Here is a 23,966-nt window from a genome sequence, read left to right as displayed (position 1 = left end):
TTAAAAAGAATTCTAACTAAAATGTTATTGAAAACATTTCCTTGAAATATTTCAATATCTCAAAAACCAAATAAACACACATCTTTTCAATTTGACGGATCTACATCAATATTTAAATATTTTTTTTTGTATTTTGACCATAAATAATGGACTTTTATTTAGTTTTTGTTTGTCGAGTAGTTTGTTTCTACCAATGCTTTCTTATTGTTGCTCTGAATTTTATTGTGGAAACATATTTATTCTGAGACCCTAAAACGCATATACATATATTCTTTTCATAACGTTTCTAAGCCGATTTAGCTGTGCCCTTACGTCTGTCTGCCAAAAGATCGCTGCCACCCAAGCGAGTAAAGCTAGCCGGTCGAAATTTAACACAAATATTTCCATATTTGGGTTTATGGTACTAAACCCGATTTAGATTTCCAATATTTTTTTACAGGAAACAGTCATCTATAAAGGAAGTTATAAACAGTAACACCAGTATTCATAAAACTTAATTTTGATTTGGAATAGGTTTATTTGACAGATTTTCAAATAATCAAATAAATACATATATCTATTTTAATGCTTCACTTACGGCCGTAGTGTATACGGAAGGATAATTTGCCAAACATGAATTCGATTGAATAACTTACAGAAGAGTGGGGCAATATACAGGGTCGGTTGGGGTGGCTGAGCAGGAATCATACCGAGACAGTGTGTTGTCTTTATCCATTGTTCTTTTGCCTAGGAATTCTGTATTTGATGGGATAAATAGTTTCGGTGCGTGATATGGTTAAATCTAACTTATTGGCATCAATCCTAGACGATGGGCGATAGTGAGAGGTTAACGGCTACGCTTTCTGAGTTTGTTCCTCTTTTTATAGTGCCGAACCTCTCGCTCCAGATTATGAAGATCGAACATTACGTCTCTGGAGATCTCTCTATGAAAAAGTGAATTGAAATGAAGCAGTTAACATCTTCCTCTTCTCATTTGCAACGAACTCCACAGCGGGTCGCTCGTCTGATACGATCGTCCATTAGGAGTTGGCGGTTGATAAGTGGTGATTTATAAGTGCCAGAGATATCTCATCACCTTCAGGGAACATCCTGTTTTACCCTAAGTTGCTTCGCAACGTATAAGATCCATTATTTCAGTCTCGGCTGGTGGGACGTGTGGATGTCGTTATCGAGAGCCTTGGATTAGTCAATAGCCACGAGAACTGACTTGGTTGAGACCTCGACTAGGTTGAGGTGACTTCACTAATTCAGCAGCATGGTCAGTACACATTAGCGATCCCATACTGGCCCGGAACTCAGCATAGCCTGATATCCTTTCCCATGACTCGAAGAAGCTCTTTGTCGCGACATATATCGCGGTACTCCAATCGGGTAGCTGCTTCTGCATCGCCAATCGGCTTCAGAAGATTTAAGATATCGAACCTTAATTCCTAAAACCCCAATGAAGACTGCTGCCACGGTGCCTTCTTCCAACTTTGACTCATCCATGTATACAGAAGTTCCAGGAAAAGGCGTGATGTCTCAACCCCGAACTCCCTCTCTGCGCAAACCGGCGTCAATAAAGATGTACCTCCTAGGCATGTACATGCACATGAAAATTCCGCAGGGTGAATATAGTACATAGGACAGGCGGACTTGGGATTGCCCGCAACGTAGTAAGTTACGCCCCTTATACCCTGCCGTTTCGCCTAACAGTATAACACGCCCACCGTTCCTATGCAACGGAACGAACTTTCTCACCTATACGAGCTTAACGAGGATCGCTACCACATCATTCAAATGTGGTTACAATAACAAAAACTAAGTAGTCCGTCGTAAGTGGAAAACAAGCAAACTATTGTAGTAGCACAAGAAAGGAGAAAACGTAGATAATTGCGTGCGAATGTTTTTTCATCTTTCAACTACTTGCTCTAACGTATCACTGGTATCACTGTGATCTGTTAGGTTAAGTTAGTTTGAAAAGAGGGTGTGGATATTAATCCGCCCCATGACACTATGGACATACACCTAAGCCAGTCATTGGCTTGTTGTGCGCTCCAATTACTAAAAAAGTAACCTCGAAAAATAAAACCTAAGTCAGGAATTCCGTGCTACTTGCAAAATCCCTAATTGTTCTCCATACCAGGCCCCAAAGTTGGTTCATGTCTATTGTTGTGTCCCCAACTAAGCGCCGGTGTAGAAAACAAATGTCTCATCATCTTCCCAACATGCCATCACTTGCCGCACCGATTTTGCATAAGTGGGCTCGTATTCCTATGTGTCCTGTTATGATACCGAAAGGTATTGCCTGCTTACTTTCAGTAATAGCCTTGTCTTCTCACAATCTGAATCTCCCCATAGGACCTTCGTCGTCCTAGCGTCCGTCGACTTAGCCCAAGACCGTGATCGCATCAAGTGTGGTCTCAGGTATCTGATCGAAAACATATTTCAGTCCTTCCAGGTTTCCTATAGTCGCCTCGATTATGCCACTATGGTATGACCTGCTCTTATCCCCTATCCACTCTTCCATCGCCTTAAGTCTCATAGCCGCAGTGGCTGCCTCACACTTAATCTGTATGTCTGGGCCGGATATCTAGAATAGTCTCCAGTGCCCTAGTGGGCGTGGTCCTCATCGCTCCGCCTATGCCAAGACAACATGTTCTCCAATCCCATGGCAGCCGGTTGTACGTACCGTATTGACTCGATGTAGTTCTTCATCAGCAAGGGCTGCTGCCTCAGTGTGTTACACACTGCTGAAACAACAACATGTTCTCTGAACCTGTTGTATTATCTATACATTGCACTTTTTCTAAATCGCAGTCCACCAAACTATTTGGTCTAATTACGCTCCTGTAGAGCTAGTGGACCACCCTCGGATTCAGGCCTCATTCCTGAGCCTCTTCGGTACGCTCATGATTGTGACACTTCCAATTCTGTTACCTATATAAAAAATGGTTGCCAATTAAATCGTTATAAATTAAAGCCTTAGCAATATAAATACAAGACAAATCCAGTCAGCATTTTCAGTTAAATTGTTATTATCACTATCCATCATGTGATGATTTAGACCCCAGACGAACAAATCCCTTGACTTGACCTAATAAGCTCTAGGAGCGATTAGATTATTAAGTTCAAAGGGTGTCCTTTTTAATTTTGTTTAAAGTAGTTAAACTTTACTATTTTAAATGGTATATACATACTATAATCAACGTCAATTAACAAATTGCAAAAAAATAATCAAAATAACAGATCAGTTTTCACTTGGGCATGAACATTCGAAGACAGCACACATTGTCTTACTTTTAGAATTTTTTTTTGTTAATTCTATTTTTAATAGCAACACGAAACAAAATATATATATATATATAGTATACATTTTAATTTTGAAATACTTTAAACTTAATTTAAGAATAGTATCTTTTTTTACACTCATTTCGTTTTAGGAGAAATTTAGTAGGTTTCTTTCGGAATTTAGTCCTGGTCTTTAGAAGATAGCTTTTGGTGTTTCGGGATTCGTAGATTCTCGTATGATGTTTGAGAGTAAAAAAGAAAACTACTATTGGCTCAATATAGCACACTCGAGGATGATGAGATGAAATTAAATAATCGTAAAAGAAATAAGTCATCATGGGTCCTTAAGATTAGAAAAATGGTTTTCTATACACTAAATTAGACTATTTTGGTGTGCTGCGCCTTCGGCTGGTAAGCGCATCAGATTTAATTTAACTACTGCAGTTCTACGAAGACAAGCGCCGTATGAGCGGCGTTTTGTTAGCAACGCAAGACACATTTTATCCAATCGGACATTTCGATCTCAATGACATTATCCTGATTATGATCCTTGCGTTGAAAGTAGTCAAATGCTGCTGTTAAATGCAGTACAGCCGATGCAAAATCGCTAAGTCGCAGTGTGCCATCTTTGCGTATGAAACGCTGCATTAGGCAGTTCATAATGTCGGTGCTCAACTGGAAGCCAACATCGTAAAGGGCGTCTCTAAGACGTTCGGCGCGTAGGATACCGGCTTTCTCTTTGGTGTACATTTTAAAAACGCCTTGCCACGACTTTAGATTGACCATGAATGTTTTGAATTGCAGAAAATTAATGCGACCCGTGCCTGTTTTATCCTGAAGGGCAATGACTTGCCGGCAGATATCCACATTGGCGCATCCCTTGATGTAGTCATTGGGAAGGCAGGCGTCTAGGAGTTCATGGAGCTCGAAACAGTTTATGGTTTTATTCTCGTCGGCTAATTGCATGAAAACCGGCTCATACTGGCAGACATTTTTGATTTTGATTGAATCGGCTTCATTCTTGAGCACCGGAAACGGATCCAACAACATAAGAGTCTGTGTTTCCAATAGCGAAAGTCGCAGGGGCACCGTCCCAAGTATACGTACCGTAAAGCTAGACTCCTCCCCTGGCTCGTATGTCGTGGGCATCAGTACGTACTGGCCAACTTCCAGTTGACATTTGCAGGTGACATGCCGTGTGTTGCCATAGTCCGAATTCAGGAAACTGACATGGGTTTTGAAAAAATCTTTGGGTAAACTTTCGCTGATCTTTTGATTAACCTTTGAACCTGCAATTCCACTCATTTTGTACATGGTAAATCCAATGACTTTTGGCTCAACGGCCGTGTGCTGATTAAGCGCCACCACAATTTCCTGTTTTTCCGGTATGTTAAGCAGCAGCTGTGGGTTGATGTGAAACGATTCATGGTTACGGCAACCGCCAGCCGTAACGCCACGTTTCCATTGTCCCTGGAACATTTTCATTTGCCATCTCTTTGGTCGATCCTGCAGTGATAGCTCATCTTTTGCAGTGTCGGCATCTAAGTAGATAACTTCTAAGCTGGAAAATGTTTGCGTGAAATCGAAGAATGACATCCAAAATTCGCCAACATCTAGCTGTCCAAATAATCGATCACGTTCTTGCACCGAAACACGTTCCCATGTCGATGACAAAGCAGACCAATCGCCTTCAAAATCGTTATTGTTTGCGAAAGCATTGCATTTGAGGGGATCCTTGATACGCACCAATTGAACTGCGTCACCCAGCAAAGTTTCCACTTTATCCAGGGAACATAGCCTGAAAAAAAAACCAAAATAGGGTATATTAAATAAAATTCTATTCAAAAAAGGGGCAAATTATGTACGAAAGAATTTTTTTTGTCTTCCGCTAGTAAAGTGATACTTTGTGTAATGTTCTGAATTTGCAGAGGAAGCTAGCTATTCACGTTCACTGTAACACCACAAGAAATCCTAACTTTTTAAAATACCACATAAACTGATTTAGCGCAACAAATACTACAACTTTAGTAAAAACAATTAAAGGTGTTAAGTTCGGCTGGACCGAATAAAATCGCATTTCTCAAGTTTTTCTGCACGGTTTCTATGGTCGTTGTTGTTGTAGCAGATTGTCGCCTCAGTTAACAACTTATTGAGTCCTGTTTCAAAACAAAAGCGTGATCTACACCGGTATGTATGTAGGAAACCTTAATCAATTTGACAAAGGTGCTGATGATGTTACATGGCGTAACAGAAATCGCGATCCACTAACCACTCAGAGTGTTTTGAATAATAACACACACGTGCTCAACTTTTATAAGTTCTTTGCTATGTTATTCTTTGAATAGAAAGCATTGTATATGATCTCGAGCTGGAAGATGTTCGAAAAATCAGGAATCAGATCAAAATAAAAGAGCGCAAAGGGAGAATTACATATTAAAATTTTTAGCCAAACCGTATATTAATTACGTTCTCTAGAGCCTTATGATATATAATTGGAAGAGCGGTTCTAATGGAGCTATATCAGGTTATAGATCGATTCGGACCAAACTTCGGATTAATTAAGTCATAAGTCTACATTTCAGCCATATCTGATGAGATCAGTCCCAACAGACTTACATCAATAATTACCCTTATTCCGATTGGCGAAGGGCAGAATCGACAGCAGTCGTATCAGAAGTCGAACTTCACATTTTGTGGTATTGTGTAACTTATCTGCCTTCGACAGTTCGGTAATAGAAATTTATTTTAGTAAATAAGAAAATATATAAAAGAAAACTCCATACTCTCAATAGAGACATGCGTGATAAACCTTAGAGTGCAGAGTTGTGTATCGATAGTTTTTGTTAAATTCGATTGTCTAATTCCAAAAATGCTAAAGATTTTTCGCGTTCGACAACCTATGGTAACTTACTTAATCTTAGCTGGCCATAACAGAACAATTGTTCCATTAGCAGAAGGTAGAATAGAATTTCAAGCGCCTCGATCTTTTGTGCACTTTCTTCAATCTCTGACACGCAGATTAGAGATGTCTTTTATCGAATTGATCTTTCAACCTGAGTTTTCGTCATTCCGATTTGCGTGGTACGTGATCGCCTTCAAAATACTTCTTCGTTCATTTTGACAACATCCCATAATCAACGCAACCGGCGTATTTTGATACGCAACGCAACCGGCGTATTTTGATTAACATCGTCATATCGCTCATACAGCTCGTGGTTCATACGATGCCAACATTCTCCATCAATGCAGACTGGTCCATATACTTTACGAGTTATATTTCTCTTAAACAGTCCAAGTACTACCTGCTTTCACAATTACCCATGCCTCGGAACCATATAACAACACGGGTAGTATCAGTGCCTTGTATAGTGTGATTTTCGTCTGTTGAAATGTAGGTTTGCTCCTGAACTGCTTGGTTAATCCAAAGAAGCATCTGTTAGCCAATATTACCCTTTTGTTTTATTCCAAACCTGGTGTCATATGTTTCGTTCACGGTGATGCAACGGTAGATAAAGTTGCTATCTCCAGTTGCTTTATCTACGCAGGTGTACTGGGCTCTGTGGGAGTTAATACCATCCACTTTGTTTTATTTCCAATGACTGACAGACACACTTGCACTAACTCTCTTTTAATCTTTTCAATGGCTGAAGTTACTACTTGCGATGACCGATCGACCGACCCATGAAATGGTATAAAACTTACATTGAAAATAGTAAAAACTGCACTCAACCAAATTTGTTATGCAAAACAGTTTGTTTGTTTGCTAAAACAGCAGTTTTTGTCTGCTGAAAATGGAAATCAGACATTACCGCTGTTGCAGCAAACATTTCTTACTGCAATTTCAACTAACAAAATCTGCTATTTTGAGTACAGCATTTTGAGGTTGCATGTTACTTGTTTTGATTACTTTATGCATTTTTTAGAAATTTTGTTGGAGGAGATGATTTTAATTTAAGGAATATTACTGTAAAGAAGCTAACTGATCCATCCATTGGTATACATTTCGAAATGTTGCTGAGTAAGCTCGCATTTTTTGTTATAGCTCTACTAATGTGCAAATGACAGGCATGGCATTTGTATCTAAATTTAAGGAAAAAAGGTTGTGGAAAGTATACATTCAGTGGCGAGTATAAACATCCACTGAGACACATATTTGTGTTTTATTTTTTCTTCTAACATCCTTTTCATAATTAAGCATTTTCAGCAAACAACTGACTTTTTAGCAGTTAGCCTGCTAATTTGAAATTGCAGTATTACTGCTGTAATAGTAAATCTACAGCTACAATAGCAGCAAAATTAACTACTAATATTCAGCAGACTGTGTTTGCAATTTTCAACAAACTTTTTTCTATGAGTGTGTAAATCAATATATATATATATTCGATTAAATATGTACAAAAAAATAGAAAATAAGAAAAACATCAACATGGTGAAACAAGAATTTTTATTTGATGTTGCAAAACATGTAATCAGGGATTCTGAGTGGATCGGTGCAGGCCTATTTTTGCCGCAGGGGGAGCAAAATTTTATGAACCCGGGGCGGAGCGGTTTCCAATCTCAAAACTTGCTGCGCTCCAACAAAGTAAAAATTTTTAAATTAATTTTTTTTTGGTTTACGAATTTGTCTTTTTGGCGAATTAAAACAAACAACTATTGTAAAATTATTGAATTAACATGAGATAATTTGGAGTTACCTTTCGTTAAATTGTTGTCAAAAAAACAAGTTTTTCAAGAAAAAAAAAACATATAAAATTCAGAAAAATGCATGAAATCTTTATTTGAATAGGTTGTATGGTCCATATAATTTAATGTTTAAAGATTATTTTTTCTTCGCTTAGTCCAATTTTGGCATATTCTTTTCAACTTCGCACGATCTAGACAGCCAATTGACTGGTCCCGAAAGTGAAATAAAATGTTCACCGAATTCGCCTCTCAATAAGTGCATTGTTACGCGTGCTGCCTGGCATGTGGCATCGTCATCCCACGGTAGCGCTCACTTTGAAGAAGTACGGTTCAATGATGCCACCAGCCCATAAACCGCACAAAACTGCGACTTTTTCTGGATGCATTGGTAGCTCTTGCAATGCTTCTGGCTGATCTTCACTCCAAAATCGACAATTCTGCTTATTAACGTACCCATTGAGCCAAAAATGAGCTTCGTCTAAAATGAAAGATGCGCTGTTTTATAGACCGATCTGCCGAATTAGGGATTTAAGCCCATAAATGCCCCATTTGTTAATCGATTTCGCTGAAATTTAAAACAGTTAGTTGCACTATTTCGCAGATGTTGAGAGCAGCGAGTTGGTCTAGATTTCCCGTTGTACGAACCAAATTTGGTACAGATCAGTCCAAAAAATTTGGAAAATGGAGTTGCACTTGGACATAGAGTTGACAAAATATCGATGGCACTATCGATTTTTAATTTTTTGACGGAATGTCGATTGATATTTTTCCGACGGATACTATCGGAAAAGTTAAATTTTTTGCAAAACTAAACAAAAATAAGTGATCCGACACTAAACGTATCCTTTATTTATCTTGGTTTTATTTATCCTGTGCATTGATATTGCTTCTATATAAATCGATCTCCTGATTTTTACTTTTCATTTTCGTTTGAAATATAGGTGATGGGAAATTAACGATAGCATCGCTACTATCGATATTTATTATTGAAACTATCGAAAATATCGAATGTTGCGATATATCGATAGTTTGCCATCTCTACCAGGACACCCGATATTCCAAACACGCATGGTCCAAACCACACCATATTTGGATGTAGTAGTCATATGGACCGATCTGCAGATCTGGGATCTCAAGCCAGAAAATCCTCACTTATAATTCTTTGATTTCTTTGAAGTTTTTAACTGTGAATTATATTAACTTCTTGGTACCTGAACCGAATATGATCTAAATCGGCTCATGCTTGAACATTAATATAGATATAAAGGGTGATTTTTTTGAGGTTAGGATTTTCATGCATTAGTATTTGACAGATCACGTGGGATTTCAGACATGGTGTCAAAGAGAAAGATGCTCAGTATGCTTTGACATTTCATCATGAATAGACTTACTAACGAGCAACGCTTGCAAATCATTGAATTTTATTACCAAAATCAGTGTTCGGTTCGAAATGTGTTTCGCGCTTTACGTCCGATTTATGGTCTACATAATCGACCAAGTGAGCAAACAATTAATGCGATTGTGACCAAGTTTCGCACTCAGTTTACTTTATTGGACATTAAACCAACCACACGAATGCGTACAGTGCGTACAGAAGAGAATATTGCGTCTGTTTCTGAGAGTGTTGCTGAAGACCGTGAAATGTCGATTCGTCGCCGTTCGCAGCAATTGGGTTTGTGTTATTCGACCACATGGAAGATTTTACGCAAAGATCTTGGTGTAAAACCGTATAAAATACAGCTCGTGCAAGAACTGAAGCCGAACGATCTGCCACAACGTCGAATTTTCAGTGAATGGGCCCTAGAAAAGTTGGCAGAAAATCCGCTTTTTTATCGACAAATTTTGTTCAGCGATGAGGCTCATTTCTGGTTGAATGGCTACGTAAATAAGCAAAATTGCCGCATTTGGAGTGAAGAGCAACCAGAAGCCGTTCAAGAACTGCCCATGCATCCCGAAAAATGCACTGTTTGGTGTGGTTTGTACGCTGGTGGAATCATTGGACCGTATTTTTTCAAAGATGCTGTTGGACGCAACGTTACGGTGAATGGCGATCGCTATCGTTCGATGCTAACAAACTTTTTGTTGCCAAAAATGGAAGAACTGAACTTGGTTGACATGTGGTTTCAACAAGATGGCGCTACATGCCACACAGCTCGCGATTCTATGGCCATTTTGAGGGAAAACTTCGGAGAACAATTCATCTCAAGAAATGGACCGGTAAGTTGGCCACCAAGATCATGCGATTTGACGCCTTTAGACTATTTTTTGTGGGGCTACGTCAAGTCTAAAGTCTACAGAAATAAGCCAGCAACTATTCCAGCTTTGGAAGACAACATTTCCGAAGAAATTCGGGCTATTCCGGCCGAAATGCTCGAAAAAGTTGCCCAAAATTGGACTTTCCGAATGGACCACCTAAGACGCAGCCGCGGTCAACATTGAAATGAAATTATCTTCAAAAAGTAAATGTCATGGACCAATCTAACGTTTCAAATAAAGAACCGATGAGATTTTGCAAATTTTATGCGTTTTTTTTTTAAAAAAAGTTATCAAGCTCTTAACAAATCACTCTATATAATAGGTTTATAATAAAATATGATAATAGGTTAGGTTCGGTTGAAAAGAGGGTGCGGATGTTAATCCGCCCCATGCCACTATGGACATACACCTAAGCCAGTAAACGGCTTAATCGGATAAGAATTGCGCCTTCAAGATGCTCAAGAATCAAGATCGATTTAAATGGGGGGTTTTATAAGGATATAGCACGATATAGACGGCGATAAAGAATACATATAATCGGAGTTAAATATTGCTTCATGTTTCAAACGTAATGAGAAAATTTAGATATCACTTCAAGAATTTTCTGCGTCTCATAATAGGCAGTTATTTTCGGAGACATATTTAAGTCACTCAAGGATAGGTACGATAGTGTTATCCATTAGGCGGTTGGCGATTTGCGTATGTTTCCAGTGGAGCGGCAAATCTAGAGCCCCAGAGTAGGCTTAGTATGGACTCCAAAGAGAGCCTACACGCAGAGAAAATATATGATTTTATGTGGTCAGTTTTTAGCATATTATAGTTTTTGCGACAATGCCATGATTGTGTTAACAATATATATCGCAATTTGTATTATATAAATCAAATTTTGAACATATAAAACAACAACGAAATTTCAGAATATGGTCAAAGTTTAATAAAATAATACAGTTGTCGTTTGCCATATTTATTTTTTTTTGTTTCTAAATATGGTAAGGATTTAAAATATTATTTTTACCGAAAAAAATTGTTACACTATTATGAATATTGAGAATACTATTTTTAGTTTTGTGGTTAAACATCTCAGTTTTACATACTTTGTTGCAAACCCAGGTTAGCAATATTTTTTCTTTAAACAATTTTTAGAAAAAAATTTAAAAAGTGTTTTCTACACTTTTTTAATTTTATTTAATTGAGAAACGTTATGTCGTGCAGTAATACTTATTGCGTTATTATGTCATTAAGAAAGTTATATCGATAGGCTAGATGTTGCGTGCAAGACTACCAGACATGAGATCATGAGTTCAAATCTCCTCAACCACCGATAGATAAAACTAATAAAATTGTTCAATTTGAGTACTAGGAGAGCAGCAAAGCAAGCAAGAAAAATAACGAACAAATGGTGACTGGAAAAATACACCATGTTTAAATTTCAACAGTAACATGGTAAAATTTTAACATATACTAATTGACAATACATATTGTAAAAAATTGAAATACCATGTTTAAATTTTACAATATTGTTTAATTAGTTAGCACTGCAGTTTGACCAAATATATTGTAGAATATTTCATATTATTGGGTTGCCCAAAAAGTAATTGTGGATTTTTTAAAAGAAAGTAAATGCATTTATAATAAAACTTAGAATGAACTTTAATCAAATATACTTTCTTTACACATTTTTTCTAAAGCAAGCTAAAAGTAACAGCTGATAACTGACAGAAGAAAGAATGTAATTACAGAGTCACAAGCTGTGAAAAAATTTGTCAACACCGACTATATGAAAAATCCGCAATTACTTTTTGGGCAACCCAATATATGTTAAAAAGTGACTATATACTTACAATATATATATTGCTGGCCAAACATGGTTACGTCAACCATATTTTTCTCTGCGTGTATAATTTGTGAATCAATACACTCTTTAAGAGGTTGCAATATTAAGAGGCGTATCGCTATCATGTTTATTGGGAGGCTTGGTGCGAACAATCCTAAAATTCTCACCTATATTATGAGAGACTCCCTTATTTGGGCCCGGATAATCGCTGAACGGCCTGCACCAAAGGCTACATGGCTAGATTCGGAAACTGCACCGCAGTCAGCCAAAAGTCTGCGGTCACCTGGTGGCATCCCATGCCCAAAAGAACTATGGCGAACAATAGTAATATGGGTCCAAGGACCTTTGTTAACGTCGCTTAGGACAGCTAGGTGATGGTAGTTGTCGACAAGGGAGAAGAACAGGGCTGCATAGGAACAATTGGAGTGGGAAAGTCAATAGACTGTCATCTGTATACTCCGATGTCCTTGCGATTACCTGGGCCTCCTCCAGTCTGCGACGGTGCAGGTTGGAATCGGGGCTGAGACAAACTAATTGATCAACGCTCAATTAACATGTATAAATGCGCCCTAAAAAAGATTGGGGAGATCTGACCAGGCGTAGCACTGCATTTATTGATGAAGGACGATGTTCCTTCTCGACCAATGGCATACGCTTAAATACCAAGTATTTCCTCAGATCCTTAATCCATACTTGGGAGACTAAGGGACTGTAATCCCAATCTTTCAACCACCGACTGGAAGATTGGATAACCTGATGGCGACCGGAGACATGCAGTATTCGTACTTAACTCTACAGACCTCAATAAAGTCTGATGGAGTTGTGTTTTACGAATTCAGCAAGTTGAAGGTCTATAGTTGCGGTGGGGTTGAGTAATCAGGAGATGACTAAGCAGTTGTTGCTGAACACTTGCCTAAGGAACTATCGACCACATCTCTAAAGTCTGGAGGATTGCAGGAGACTATAATTCCCCCTGCCACGGTCGGAACAGGAAAGGAAGGAGTCGAAACGGAAACCGACAAGCCCTGTATGGGTGGGCCATTCGGTTGGATTGGGCTCAAGGTGTGCGCCAGCGGGGAATGACAGACCAAAAAAGATACTTAGATAGCAGCATCATGACAAGTTCGAACGAGCCTTGTGAGGATAAAATCCTGGCGGACTCGGAAGACAAGGCTACTGCAACAGTGGTGGAAATTCTAAATCTGGACTATGGTCCGGCTTATGCATATAAAATTTCCTCATTGTAAAGCCGCTTCGGGGAAGTTCGCCTATAACCGAAAGGTGTGAGCTGCTTATCGAATATATTATAAGTTGCAATCTGGCGATTTGTAATAAAGGGAATAAACCGACCTTTAATACCAGGAACAGGCAGGAGATACTAGATGTTACTTTTGTATCGGACGATATAAGTGGATGTTTCCACTATATGACTGGAAAGTGTTGGATGGCCACAGCTTCTCTGATCATCGCTATATTAGTTTCAGCCTTAGGGAAAATACAGTAGAAATGGTCCCAAGGCTAAACAGAAAAAAGGCGAATTGGAATAGATTTCGGCATACATTCTGCACTATACCCTCTGGACCAGAAAAGGAAGTGGAAACTGCGGAGGATATAAACATAGTGGTCAAGCGGGCGGTCCTTATTAACTCGCTTGTGCCAGCGTGTCCTAGTGCTAAGCCAAGAGGCAAACAGCAACTGCCATGGTGGAACCCAGAACTGGTTAATCTAAGGAAGGACTGCAGAAAACTCTTCAACAGAGCGAAATCCACAAGTGCACTACACGTTTGGTACATCTACAAGCCTGATCTAAGATAATATAAGGGACAATACAGAACAAATTCTGGGCTTCTAGGCTAAGGAAGATCCTATCCTCGAGACCTATTACGGTTGGATATATTCAGAAGTCAGAGAATGCATGGACAATGCTTAGCGAGGAAACACTTGAACTACTTGTTGACAGACATTTTTCGGGGAATTCCAACGAACAACCCGGCTCTAGAAGAGGTTGTCACTGATATGCATTCGCCGGAGGTTATTTGGCAAATTGTTTCTGAGCCGATAATCCTTTGGGAGACAACAAGTTTCGACTCTTTTAAGTCCCCAAACAATGATGATGTATCACCGTTTGAATTACAAGCTGTGTCTGATAGACTGGCTCCTTGGCTTAATGAAATATTCGCTAGTTGAATCAGCATGTCGTATATACCTGTGGGACGGAGGGACGCAAAAGGTAATTTTCATTCGAAAAGCAGGAAATCTCCAAGATCCCTGAAGATCGCCTGTCGCGGCAGAAGAATGCATTTAGCAGGCAAATCCACTGAAACAGCCCTTCACGACCTAATCGGCTACATAGAGGGTTCTCTCGCTGTTAAGGAATATACAATGGTAGCATTTTTTGACATTGAGTTTCAACAATGTAATACCGACGTCAATCATGAAGCAGCTGGAGTTTCTAGGCATCAATACTACCGCCAGAACGTTTATTAATAACTTATTTACTAAAATATGCATTACGGCAGGATTGGGATCTGTGCATCTATAAAGATGGGTCAGTAGAGGAACACCTCAAGGAGGTGTACTGTCTCCTCTACTTTGGAATACAGCCATTAACAATATATTATTGTCTCTGGAAGAAAAAAGTTGTCGCGTATGCCGATGACGTGGCAATTGCGGTTGGGGGAGAGTTTCCCAGCACTCTAAGAGATATACTTCAGGAAGCTCTACGTTGAACAGCAAAGTGGGCTAACGAAAGTGGTCTAGGTGTAAATTCGTGCAAGGCAGAGGTAGTTCTTTTCAGCAGGAGATACAAGTCATCTTGGTGGAGAGAATGTGCCCAAAATAACTGGGTGTTTTGCTGGATAGGAAATTGAACTTCAAATCCAAAATTTTGGGAAGGGCAAGAAAGACAACTCTTGCCCTATACACCTGGAAGAGAGCCATTGGCAAAAGTTGGGGGTTTAGACCGCGTGTCATGCATTGGGTATATACTGCAGTTGTCACACCTTTAATGCTGTATGGTGTTGTGGTCTGGTGGACGGCGCTTCAAAAGTCCACCTACTGCTCAATACTTATGCGGATCCAAGGATGGCTTGTTTGTGCATCACAGCCACACTGAGGACGACCCCATCTGATGCAGTGAATTTAATGCTACATCTTATGACTCTGGAGAGTGGCTAGACAAATTGCATCGACCACTTCTGTGAGGTTAAGAGAGCTTTCTCATTGGTCATGTGGCGGCTACGGACACTGTGTTATCCTTGATACAATGTCCCATGTTCCAGGAAGTGTGGATTACATCCTGCCTGAGTCGCTTTTTGATAAAAAGTACTGTATATACTGCGATATTCCTGGTAATAGAAGTTACGTATACTTCTATACAAATGGTTCTAAACTAAACAACCAGGTGGGCTTTGGCGTGTAATCTTAAGATCTAGAACTGGTCATATCGAAAAGGTTACCCGACCACTTCAGTGTGTATCAAGCGGAGGTCCATGCAATTAAGGAAGTGGTGGAATGGCTAAGATATAATGTCATTACGACGATTGGTATAAATATCTTCTCAGACATCCATTAAATTTCTGAACACAAAAACCACCCTCGACTGTCACAGATCTCTCAACAAGATAGCTGAACAGTTCAAAATTCACCTGTTCTGGGTGCCGGGCCACCCGGACGAGCTTGCGAGACTAGGAACTACCCTACACATTCCAGGGATACTGGAATCTGTGGGTATGCCTCTAGCGACATGTAAGCTAAGTTTTCAGGACCAGGCCCGAAGGATGACGAATGATAGATGGTCAGAAAGAGGGGGCTGTGAGCATTCCAAAACTATATGGCCTAATCTAGACTTGAAGAGGTCTTCTGCTTTGCTGTCATTGGCTAGAACAGACGTCTCAGTCATTGAGACTATCTTTGTGAGGACATCGAAAAAGAAGAAACTATCCGCACTAGCAGTCGGAAGGAGTTCCACTTTGGTTTCTCATTTCTTTGTCAGAATCTATCTGATTTAGCGGATGTGAACATTCCCAAGTTGTTGGGCATTTTAAAGAGATCTGGATGGTTCAACGGTAGGAACTAGAAGGCATCTTCCTTCTTCTGTTCCTGTGGTATCACAATGGACGAAAACGTCTAAATGAGTCTGCTGGCAGACTGCCACCAACCTAACCTAAAGACAAAATTTACGACTGTATAATGCCAGATATTAGAACGAAGAAGATAAGGGGCCAACATGTTTGACAATAATGGGGGCGGGCTGACGAAGTTCCCTTCAAAATGCCATTTCAAGCCCCTATTGCAGTCAAAAATGCTGAAAGGACTATGTGCCTAACAATAATTTAGACGGGAAAAAGGTGTTCATTTAGCCATAATACTGAACCGTCCATAATGCGTGAGTCCGCCATGTCTTCAGCGCGATTTCAAAGTCCTGATATTACAATTGCTTGTTAGAAGCCCTATCAGCAGTGAACACTCCAAATTACTTCATATTGGTGAATAGCACCAACTTTATCTTTCGGGTTTTAACGTCAAGCCCGTTGCCCAATCTTTAGAGCATACTATATGCTCTCCAAACGGTCACACACCAAGATGAAAACGTCATCCTCGTATCCAACAAACTTTACCCCCTCCCTTTTCAAATGATTTGAAAATCTCACAATAATCCAAGAGCCCCAAAAAGGGTTACAAAACCCGTCCTTGAGCTTATTGTCCTGCCCATCAACATCGTATGAACTCAATTCAGGACATGAAGTCCACCAGAGAGTCATCATGGTTGTAATAGAGACAAACGGCTATAATGTTGGAAACAACCTCAGCCCCATTGGAATTGAGCTAGATCTACCCTGGTCTACCGTGGAAGGTTAAATGCATTCTTGGTAGCTACTATTTAAACCTGCGATCTTGATGGCTTTGTCTGGAGCTAATAGGAATTTAGAAACATTTTTATGTTTTTTCTTGCTTGATACTCAAAAATTAATAAACCTCTTTCTTCTTGTTCTGATTGGTCGAAACAAATTTGCCGAAAATTTCAAATGTCACGGCGAATAGAATTTTCTTCGCGCTGATTGCATATTTTGACATATCTAAGATGCTTTGTTGTAACAATTTGCCGATGCGGCCACCTTATAAATATGCCTTGGCTCAGCTTATAAAATGAATGTTTGAAAAGGGTGCTACGCCTTGTAGAGCGCCTGTTTTGTAAACAGACGTTTGTTGGTTCAACTCTCGGTTGCGACAAAAGGTAAATTTTTATTTAATTTATAACAATAATTATAATTGAAAGACAGGCAGAACTAAATGGGTTGTGCAATTAGGATGTGTCTGCTAATCTCTAATTGGATGCTCCGAAAAGTTCGAAAATAGCGTTTTTTTTTAATAATTTTACCTTTCAGTTATATGTGACAAGGTCCAATACTTAGGTGTGATCTTGGATAGGAAACTGTATTGGAAGTGTCACATTCACAAGCGTACTGAGAAGGCTCACAGATGTTGGGCACTATGTAGACGGGTCGTATGCTCGAAGTGGAGGCTGAATCCGAGGATAGTCCACTGGATCTACAGGAGCGTGATTAGACCAATACAAACTTACGCCCCATTAGTTTGGTGGACTGATATGGAGAAAAAGTGCAACATAAGGACCATACAACAGGTTCAGAGAACATTGTGTTGGCATAGGCGAAGCGATGTGGACCACGCCCACTAGGGCACTGATTGACATACAGATTACTTGTGAGGCACATTCGCGAGGACATCGAGTGTGAACATCTTTACCGACAATAAAATTGCCATAAGGGCAATAACAACCAGGACGGTAAGGTCACGAACAGTCTTGCAGTGTAAGAAGGAGATTAACGCCTTCACTGAGGATAACAAAATCCGCATCGTTTGGCTGCCGGGCCATAACGGAGTGAGGAGAAATGAAAGGGCAGACGATTGGGCTGTGAAGGCCAGAGGATTGCCGTCAATAATCTTGGTTAACCCGAAGCATTTCTTGTCGACGCAGTCCGAGTTAAGGGAGTGGGCGACGAATGCACATGCAGCATTTTGGAACAGCGAAAAAGGATGCCCTATGGGGGGATCCAGATCGTGAGAAGTCGTGGCTATTACTATGGTATCATAACGGGACACATAGGACTACGAGCTAACTTATGTAAAATCGGTGCGGCAAGTGATAGCATGTGTAGCGCATGCGAGCAAGATGATGAGACGTTAGAGCATTTCCTTTATCATTGCCCGGCTTTCGCGTCTAACAGATACCGTCACTTAAGTGGAGACACAATACCAGACATGAACCAACTTAGGGGAGTGGTATTGAAAACAATTAAGGATTTTGTAAGTAGCACGTAATTGGTAACTTAAAATTTCCTTTTTAGAGGTTACTTTACAGTTTTTAGAGCGCACAACAAGCCGATTACTGGCTTAGGTGTATGTCCATAGTGGCACGGGGCGGATTAATATCTGCAACCTCTTTTCAACCTAACCTAATCTACTTCATAGTTTTTTAGAGCGCACAACAAGCCGATTACTGTCTTAGGTGTATGGCATGGGGCGGATTAAGGCTCAAGATCTTAATTTTTCCCAGAAATAACTGCCTATAACGAGTTTCAGAATTTTCTTGCGGAGCGAAATAACAAAACGTTCGCTCAACTCAACGGTTCATTGAGAAAAGAAAGTACCATATTGAAAAAAAGTGAAGGATCAATATTTTCAAACCTACATGGATTTTTCCGTGGCCTCATTCCCAAACGTCTTTATAGATAAATAATGTTGCATACACCTCTTCTTTAGTTGTAGCGTACTTTTAATCATTGTTAGTTCAAGTATGTATTATATGGTTATATGATTGGGCGGGTCGACCCCGTCGCCTTGTTCACTCGGGAATTTTGTGTGTAAGGAATTTAGTTCATATTTGAATGTTTTGGGAGGGGATAGACCCAAACGCAAAACTGTGTAACTCTAGAACCGGTTGAGATATTTAGTAATCTTTATTTGACAAATAACACCTCAATTTTTTCCAGTTTTTAGCCTATAAAAATCGGTTCAGCAAAACATCGTTTTCAAAAAAATTAAAAGAAACCCTTGCACACCGAACTTTATTTTCATTTTGTTTTACTATTTAAAAAATGAGGAAATTTTATACTAAACAAAAGCAGTATATTAAAATTTTTATTTATACGATCAGATTAAATTTATCCAAATATTTGCAATGTGAATAAACCTAAACTAATCAAGCTTTCAAACTATTCGAGCATAATGTAGATCGCGAGAATGTCGATCTGGATAAATAGACAAAGCCACAAAGATTATATGCAGCTATAGGATAAACCAGAGTTTTTCAAAAATACATGCGGAACCTTGAAATGAGTAATGGTGAGCCGAGCGTTCCGTAAAGGTAATAGGGAGCCACTTTTCGGTAACTCTTAGAAGAAATTAATAACAGAGAACAAGTGAGCTGTATATTAAAGACGGTTAAGTGCACTTAACCATATTCAGAAGGGAAAGCCGACTTCAATGGGAAGATCAAGAAATTTGGTGGCAGAAGCTGAAGAAGAAAGATTAAATGGAGAAAGGCATCTAGAAATTTGGTGGTAGAAAAAGCGATGAACATTCACTTAAGGCTGGCCGGTATTCGAACCTGGACACTTGGAACAACAGCGATAGCCACTGCTCTTGGCTACTATACGAAGCCATTGACAAACTTCCGAAAGATGCACAGGGATATGTGTATGCCATGGGAGTCATGTAGTTGCGTGGACAAGAAATCTGCCACTACAACACACAAACACATGCATTGAAGAAGGAACGGCTTGCAGACAGGGTGTCGAGCTTGATTAGTGTAGTACTTATATCATAAAGACAATGAATTCGATATAAGCACAACTAACAAAAAACGTGCAAAACTTGAAGCCTTAAAAAATTCTTCGATCATTTAGCTCGTCTCGAAAGAAAAATAAAAATGATAATTATGAAATAAAAATCATCTTCGCTTTAACGGGAAAAAAACTTAAAAAATAGAAAATAAAATTAATTTTATTACAAAATTTTAATTTTTAACGATATTATTAGAAATGCTTAAAAATGCGGGGTATTTAGACAACTCTAAATGTAAATATTAGCGAGAGGCACTCTATCTTTTTGAGCTTGAGAGTATATGGCCCACTTAAAAAATAATGAATGTTGGCATTGTTTGTTGAATACAACAAAATTTATTAATTAATTCATGTCACATACTTTGACAACGAAAAATTTTATTTTGAGCGGACGACTGCCGTTTTCGGATACTTAACAACACACAACAAAAAACGGCATTTGATGGAAGAAAACATCCGTTTATTTAAGCCATCACATTCATAGGGGTGGTCATATTTGTAGCCAAGTGTATGGAGGGAAAACCATTATCAAAAGCTTTCCATTCAGTTTTAATTCTTTTATAGAAATTCCACAATTCTTGTACATTAACTACTTAGCCAGTCAATAAATGAATGGTGTCATGAGACTGCTGTTTCGCGTGTCGTTTCTTTAAGCGTTCCACACTGTTTCCTGTTGAAACGTCATATGTTCGGCCAATTCCCCGTCTAGCAAACTATTCTCATACATCCTCGATTATTAGCGAACCATCAAATTAATGAATAAAACAAGCTGCTTAGAAATGCATCCAAAATGAAACAAGTCAAATGATCGCCTTCAACTTTGTTGACAATGACATAACTTAGATTCGCGTTTTCATGTCAAAATATTTAAAATTGATTTTAAAATACTTTATCCCCAGAACGTTGTATAAACTTGGATATTTGTATGTTTTTCATAAACAATGAATAACTTTTTAATAGAAATATTAATTTAAGATTGGCATAGTTACGATGTCGAATTTATTAATTTTAATTATTCATAATTTTTACCATGCTTTCTTTAGATTTACAAAAAAAAACATAAACTTTGAAACATGTGCTTCAAATCTGTTCCTGGACATTATTAAGCAAATATCATGCAAAATCTAAAACATTTAAATAGTGTTGCGAGATATTTGCAAATAAAAATCTAACGGGCAAGGGCCACGAATCTAAAATACATATGTACGTATATCAACTAGATATAAAATACATTTCTACCTATAGAATACATTTATATATATAGAATGATTTCCAGCTCAATAATTTTAAGCCTAAAAAAGGCGCATCCTCTGAGAAAAAAAATTGCTGATATCAGCAAACATCATTTATCATTGAGCTTAAAGTTGTTGCCCCTGCTGTGCTTTAATGAAATGTTCAAGGCAAATTTACATTGGCTATCATCAAATGATGATTGCTGAAATTAAAAATGTTCCTCTAATAAAAGAAATCATATAACATTTTTTAAATTCTAAACAACAATACGGGATTCACTAATAGAAGGTTAGGTCAAAATGTGGAAAGACCCCATGAACATCATTAATAGAGAGCGGATATATATGACCAACATTTGTATTTAGGCATTATTTGGTGTAGGTTAGGATAGTTTAGGTAGAAAAAAAAGGGGGCAGATATTAATACGCCCCATGCCACAATGGACAAACACCTAAGCCAGTAATCGGCTTGTTGTGAACTCTAAGAACTATAAAGAAACCTCTCAAAAGAAAAATTTAAGTTAGGAATTCCGTGCTACTTACAAAATCCTTAATCGCTTTCAATACCACTCCCCTAAGTTGGTTCATGTCTTTATTTGGTGTATGAAAATGAATTTTGACGTCATATCTGATATATGCAAAATGTACGACCCAAAATAGATACGTTTAGAACATTAAATGATTTAATAGCTTGGTTCTAAGTACTTTTGTAGGTATAAATGGCCTCATTAAAACCATTTTCCTCTAATTGTATCCTAAGGACCTACTAAGTCCAAATTTGTTTCGGTCTACCGATTAAGAGTCTTAGGCCTATAAAAGCCACAATTATTATCCGATTTGGCTGAAATTTGGCACAACGAATTGCGTTAAGATCCCAGATATCTGTGCCGAACATGGGTCAGATCGATCTGTATTTTAGTACAGCTCCCATATAGAGCGATATCCCGATTTAAGATGTTAAGCCCATAAAAGCCGTATTTATTACCCGATTTTGCTCAAATTTGGCACAATGAGTTGTGCTTAGATCTTTAATATCTGTGACGAATATGGTCCAGATCGGTCTATATCTAAGCATAGTTTCCATATAGATCGATCTCCCGATTTAAGGTCTTTGGCCCGTAAAAGCGGTATTTATTATATCTTAGTATAGCTCCCATATAGACTGATCTTATTATTTAAGTTGATCAGATTTTTCAAAATTTGCCTTTTGCATTTTCAATGTATCGGGGTTTTGCAAAAAAGCCGTTTCTTTAAATATATTTTAATATTCGTATATTTAAATTTATTTTTAATATATATATAAATAAAGTTTATAGGAGTGAAAGTAATAAGATTTGAATATTTGTCCAGAAGAAATACTTAAATAAAAAAAATATTTTTTTAACCCATGTCTTTTAATTGTTAACAAGTTATTTGTTCTTAAATATTCATATATATTTTTAATAATAATAAATTTATATAAATGTGTGTAAAATATGAAACTAAACTTACTATGTAAAATTATTTGGCAAAGGCAAAGCGTTTTGCAATTGTTTTGTTTTACAGTGAATGTGAAAAAGATGGTCCTACTTGGACCAAAGCGGTTTTAGTAGTTTTTTGACAAGATTTTCGAACAGTGGTACTATTTTATACAAGGGATCAAAATGACTGGTAAGTCTTTTTAGGTATACCACATACGCATTTTCGTTAAAGAAAGTTTTACAAATAAAATAATGTGTTTAACATTAAGTTTACATCAATTTAATAAAAATCGACATAAATTTTTGAAAAAAAAAATTGTTTATATGACCGGTTGGTCTTTCTAGTGCTACGTAATATCTTAGTATTCTGTAGAGCCAAATTTTAGATACCCATCGGTCGGGTCTAGATGACATGTGTCCAAATACCTTATATTTGAAGCAGATATTGTCCCAATGTACCAAAGTACTTTTGGTTTGGGCCGTTCACCCAATAACTTGACCCCAAACTTACCACCAGATTCGTATTTTTGAGTTATTATAAGGGTACATACAAATATAAGCTTAAATCGCTTAAGCCATCTTCGTTAACTGGCGTTTTTTAGTCGAAAAATATGCACAAAATATGCAATAGATGTGCGAAATATGCAAAAAATATGCAAAATATGCAACTATATATGCAAACATATGCAATATATGCAGTTTGCATAAAATATGCGAAAATTTCTTAGCGTTTTCTAAACCTACATTCGACGAAACAAATTGCTGTTTTCAAAATTTTTTTTTTCGATGCTCCAAAAAATGTATGCATTTGCATATGTATCCGCTCTCTAATCTTTAAGGATGTCAAATCTGCCGATTGAAAATGTCATCAGAAGAAAACGTAAACAAAGAATGAATGTAAAAAGAGAACAAGTTGACATTCTAAATGCCAAGTACTGGCTAAAATTAAAAAAAAAATGATGTCGACTGATCGCTTGTCTCAACCTTATTCAGTGAATCCTGACAATAGACATTTGCAATAAATACCTATGATATAAATTTTTAGAAATTTTAGGTATACATTGTTCGCTTAAAATAATTAATATGATACAAAAATGCCCCTAAAATTAAAGAATTAGACAGAGTATACAATGTTGCTTTAATTGTGCTAGCAACAGAGAAGAGGCGGAAGTTTGGTAATTGAGAGCTTGTAAATTTCTACTGGAGGTTTTTTTTCCAGCAGAAATTTGCAGCATTGAGCAGTTGTTTAATTTAAATAAAAAGCAAAAGAAAGTAAAGGCTGTTCTTACTCTCCTGCAAATTTTTACTGGAAATGTACGCGAACAGACCTAAAGTGAATAAGGGGATTCCATTATTTTGTTGCTTT

General features: G+C 38.0%; 1 protein-coding gene across 1 annotated transcript in view; it reads right to left on the bottom strand.

The window, feature by feature from the left end:
* Positions 1–111: 111 nt before the first annotated feature.
* Positions 112–23,966, bottom strand: part of LOC106093061 (calpain-C) — a 43,298-nt gene continuing 19,443 nt past the window's right edge. The window contains exon 2 of the mRNA XM_059367591.1: positions 112–5,068. Within this exon, the coding sequence (XP_059223574.1) occupies positions 3,751–5,068 (1,318 nt within the window). The 3' untranslated portion in view covers positions 112–3,750. The remainder of the gene's footprint in view (positions 5,069–23,966) is intronic.

Source organism: Stomoxys calcitrans, chromosome 4 (genome assembly GCF_963082655.1).
Source record: "Stomoxys calcitrans chromosome 4, idStoCalc2.1, whole genome shotgun sequence".
Lineage (NCBI taxonomy): Eukaryota > Metazoa > Arthropoda > Insecta > Diptera > Muscidae > Stomoxys > Stomoxys calcitrans.
This window is presented reverse-complemented; position numbering and strand designations above follow the sequence as displayed.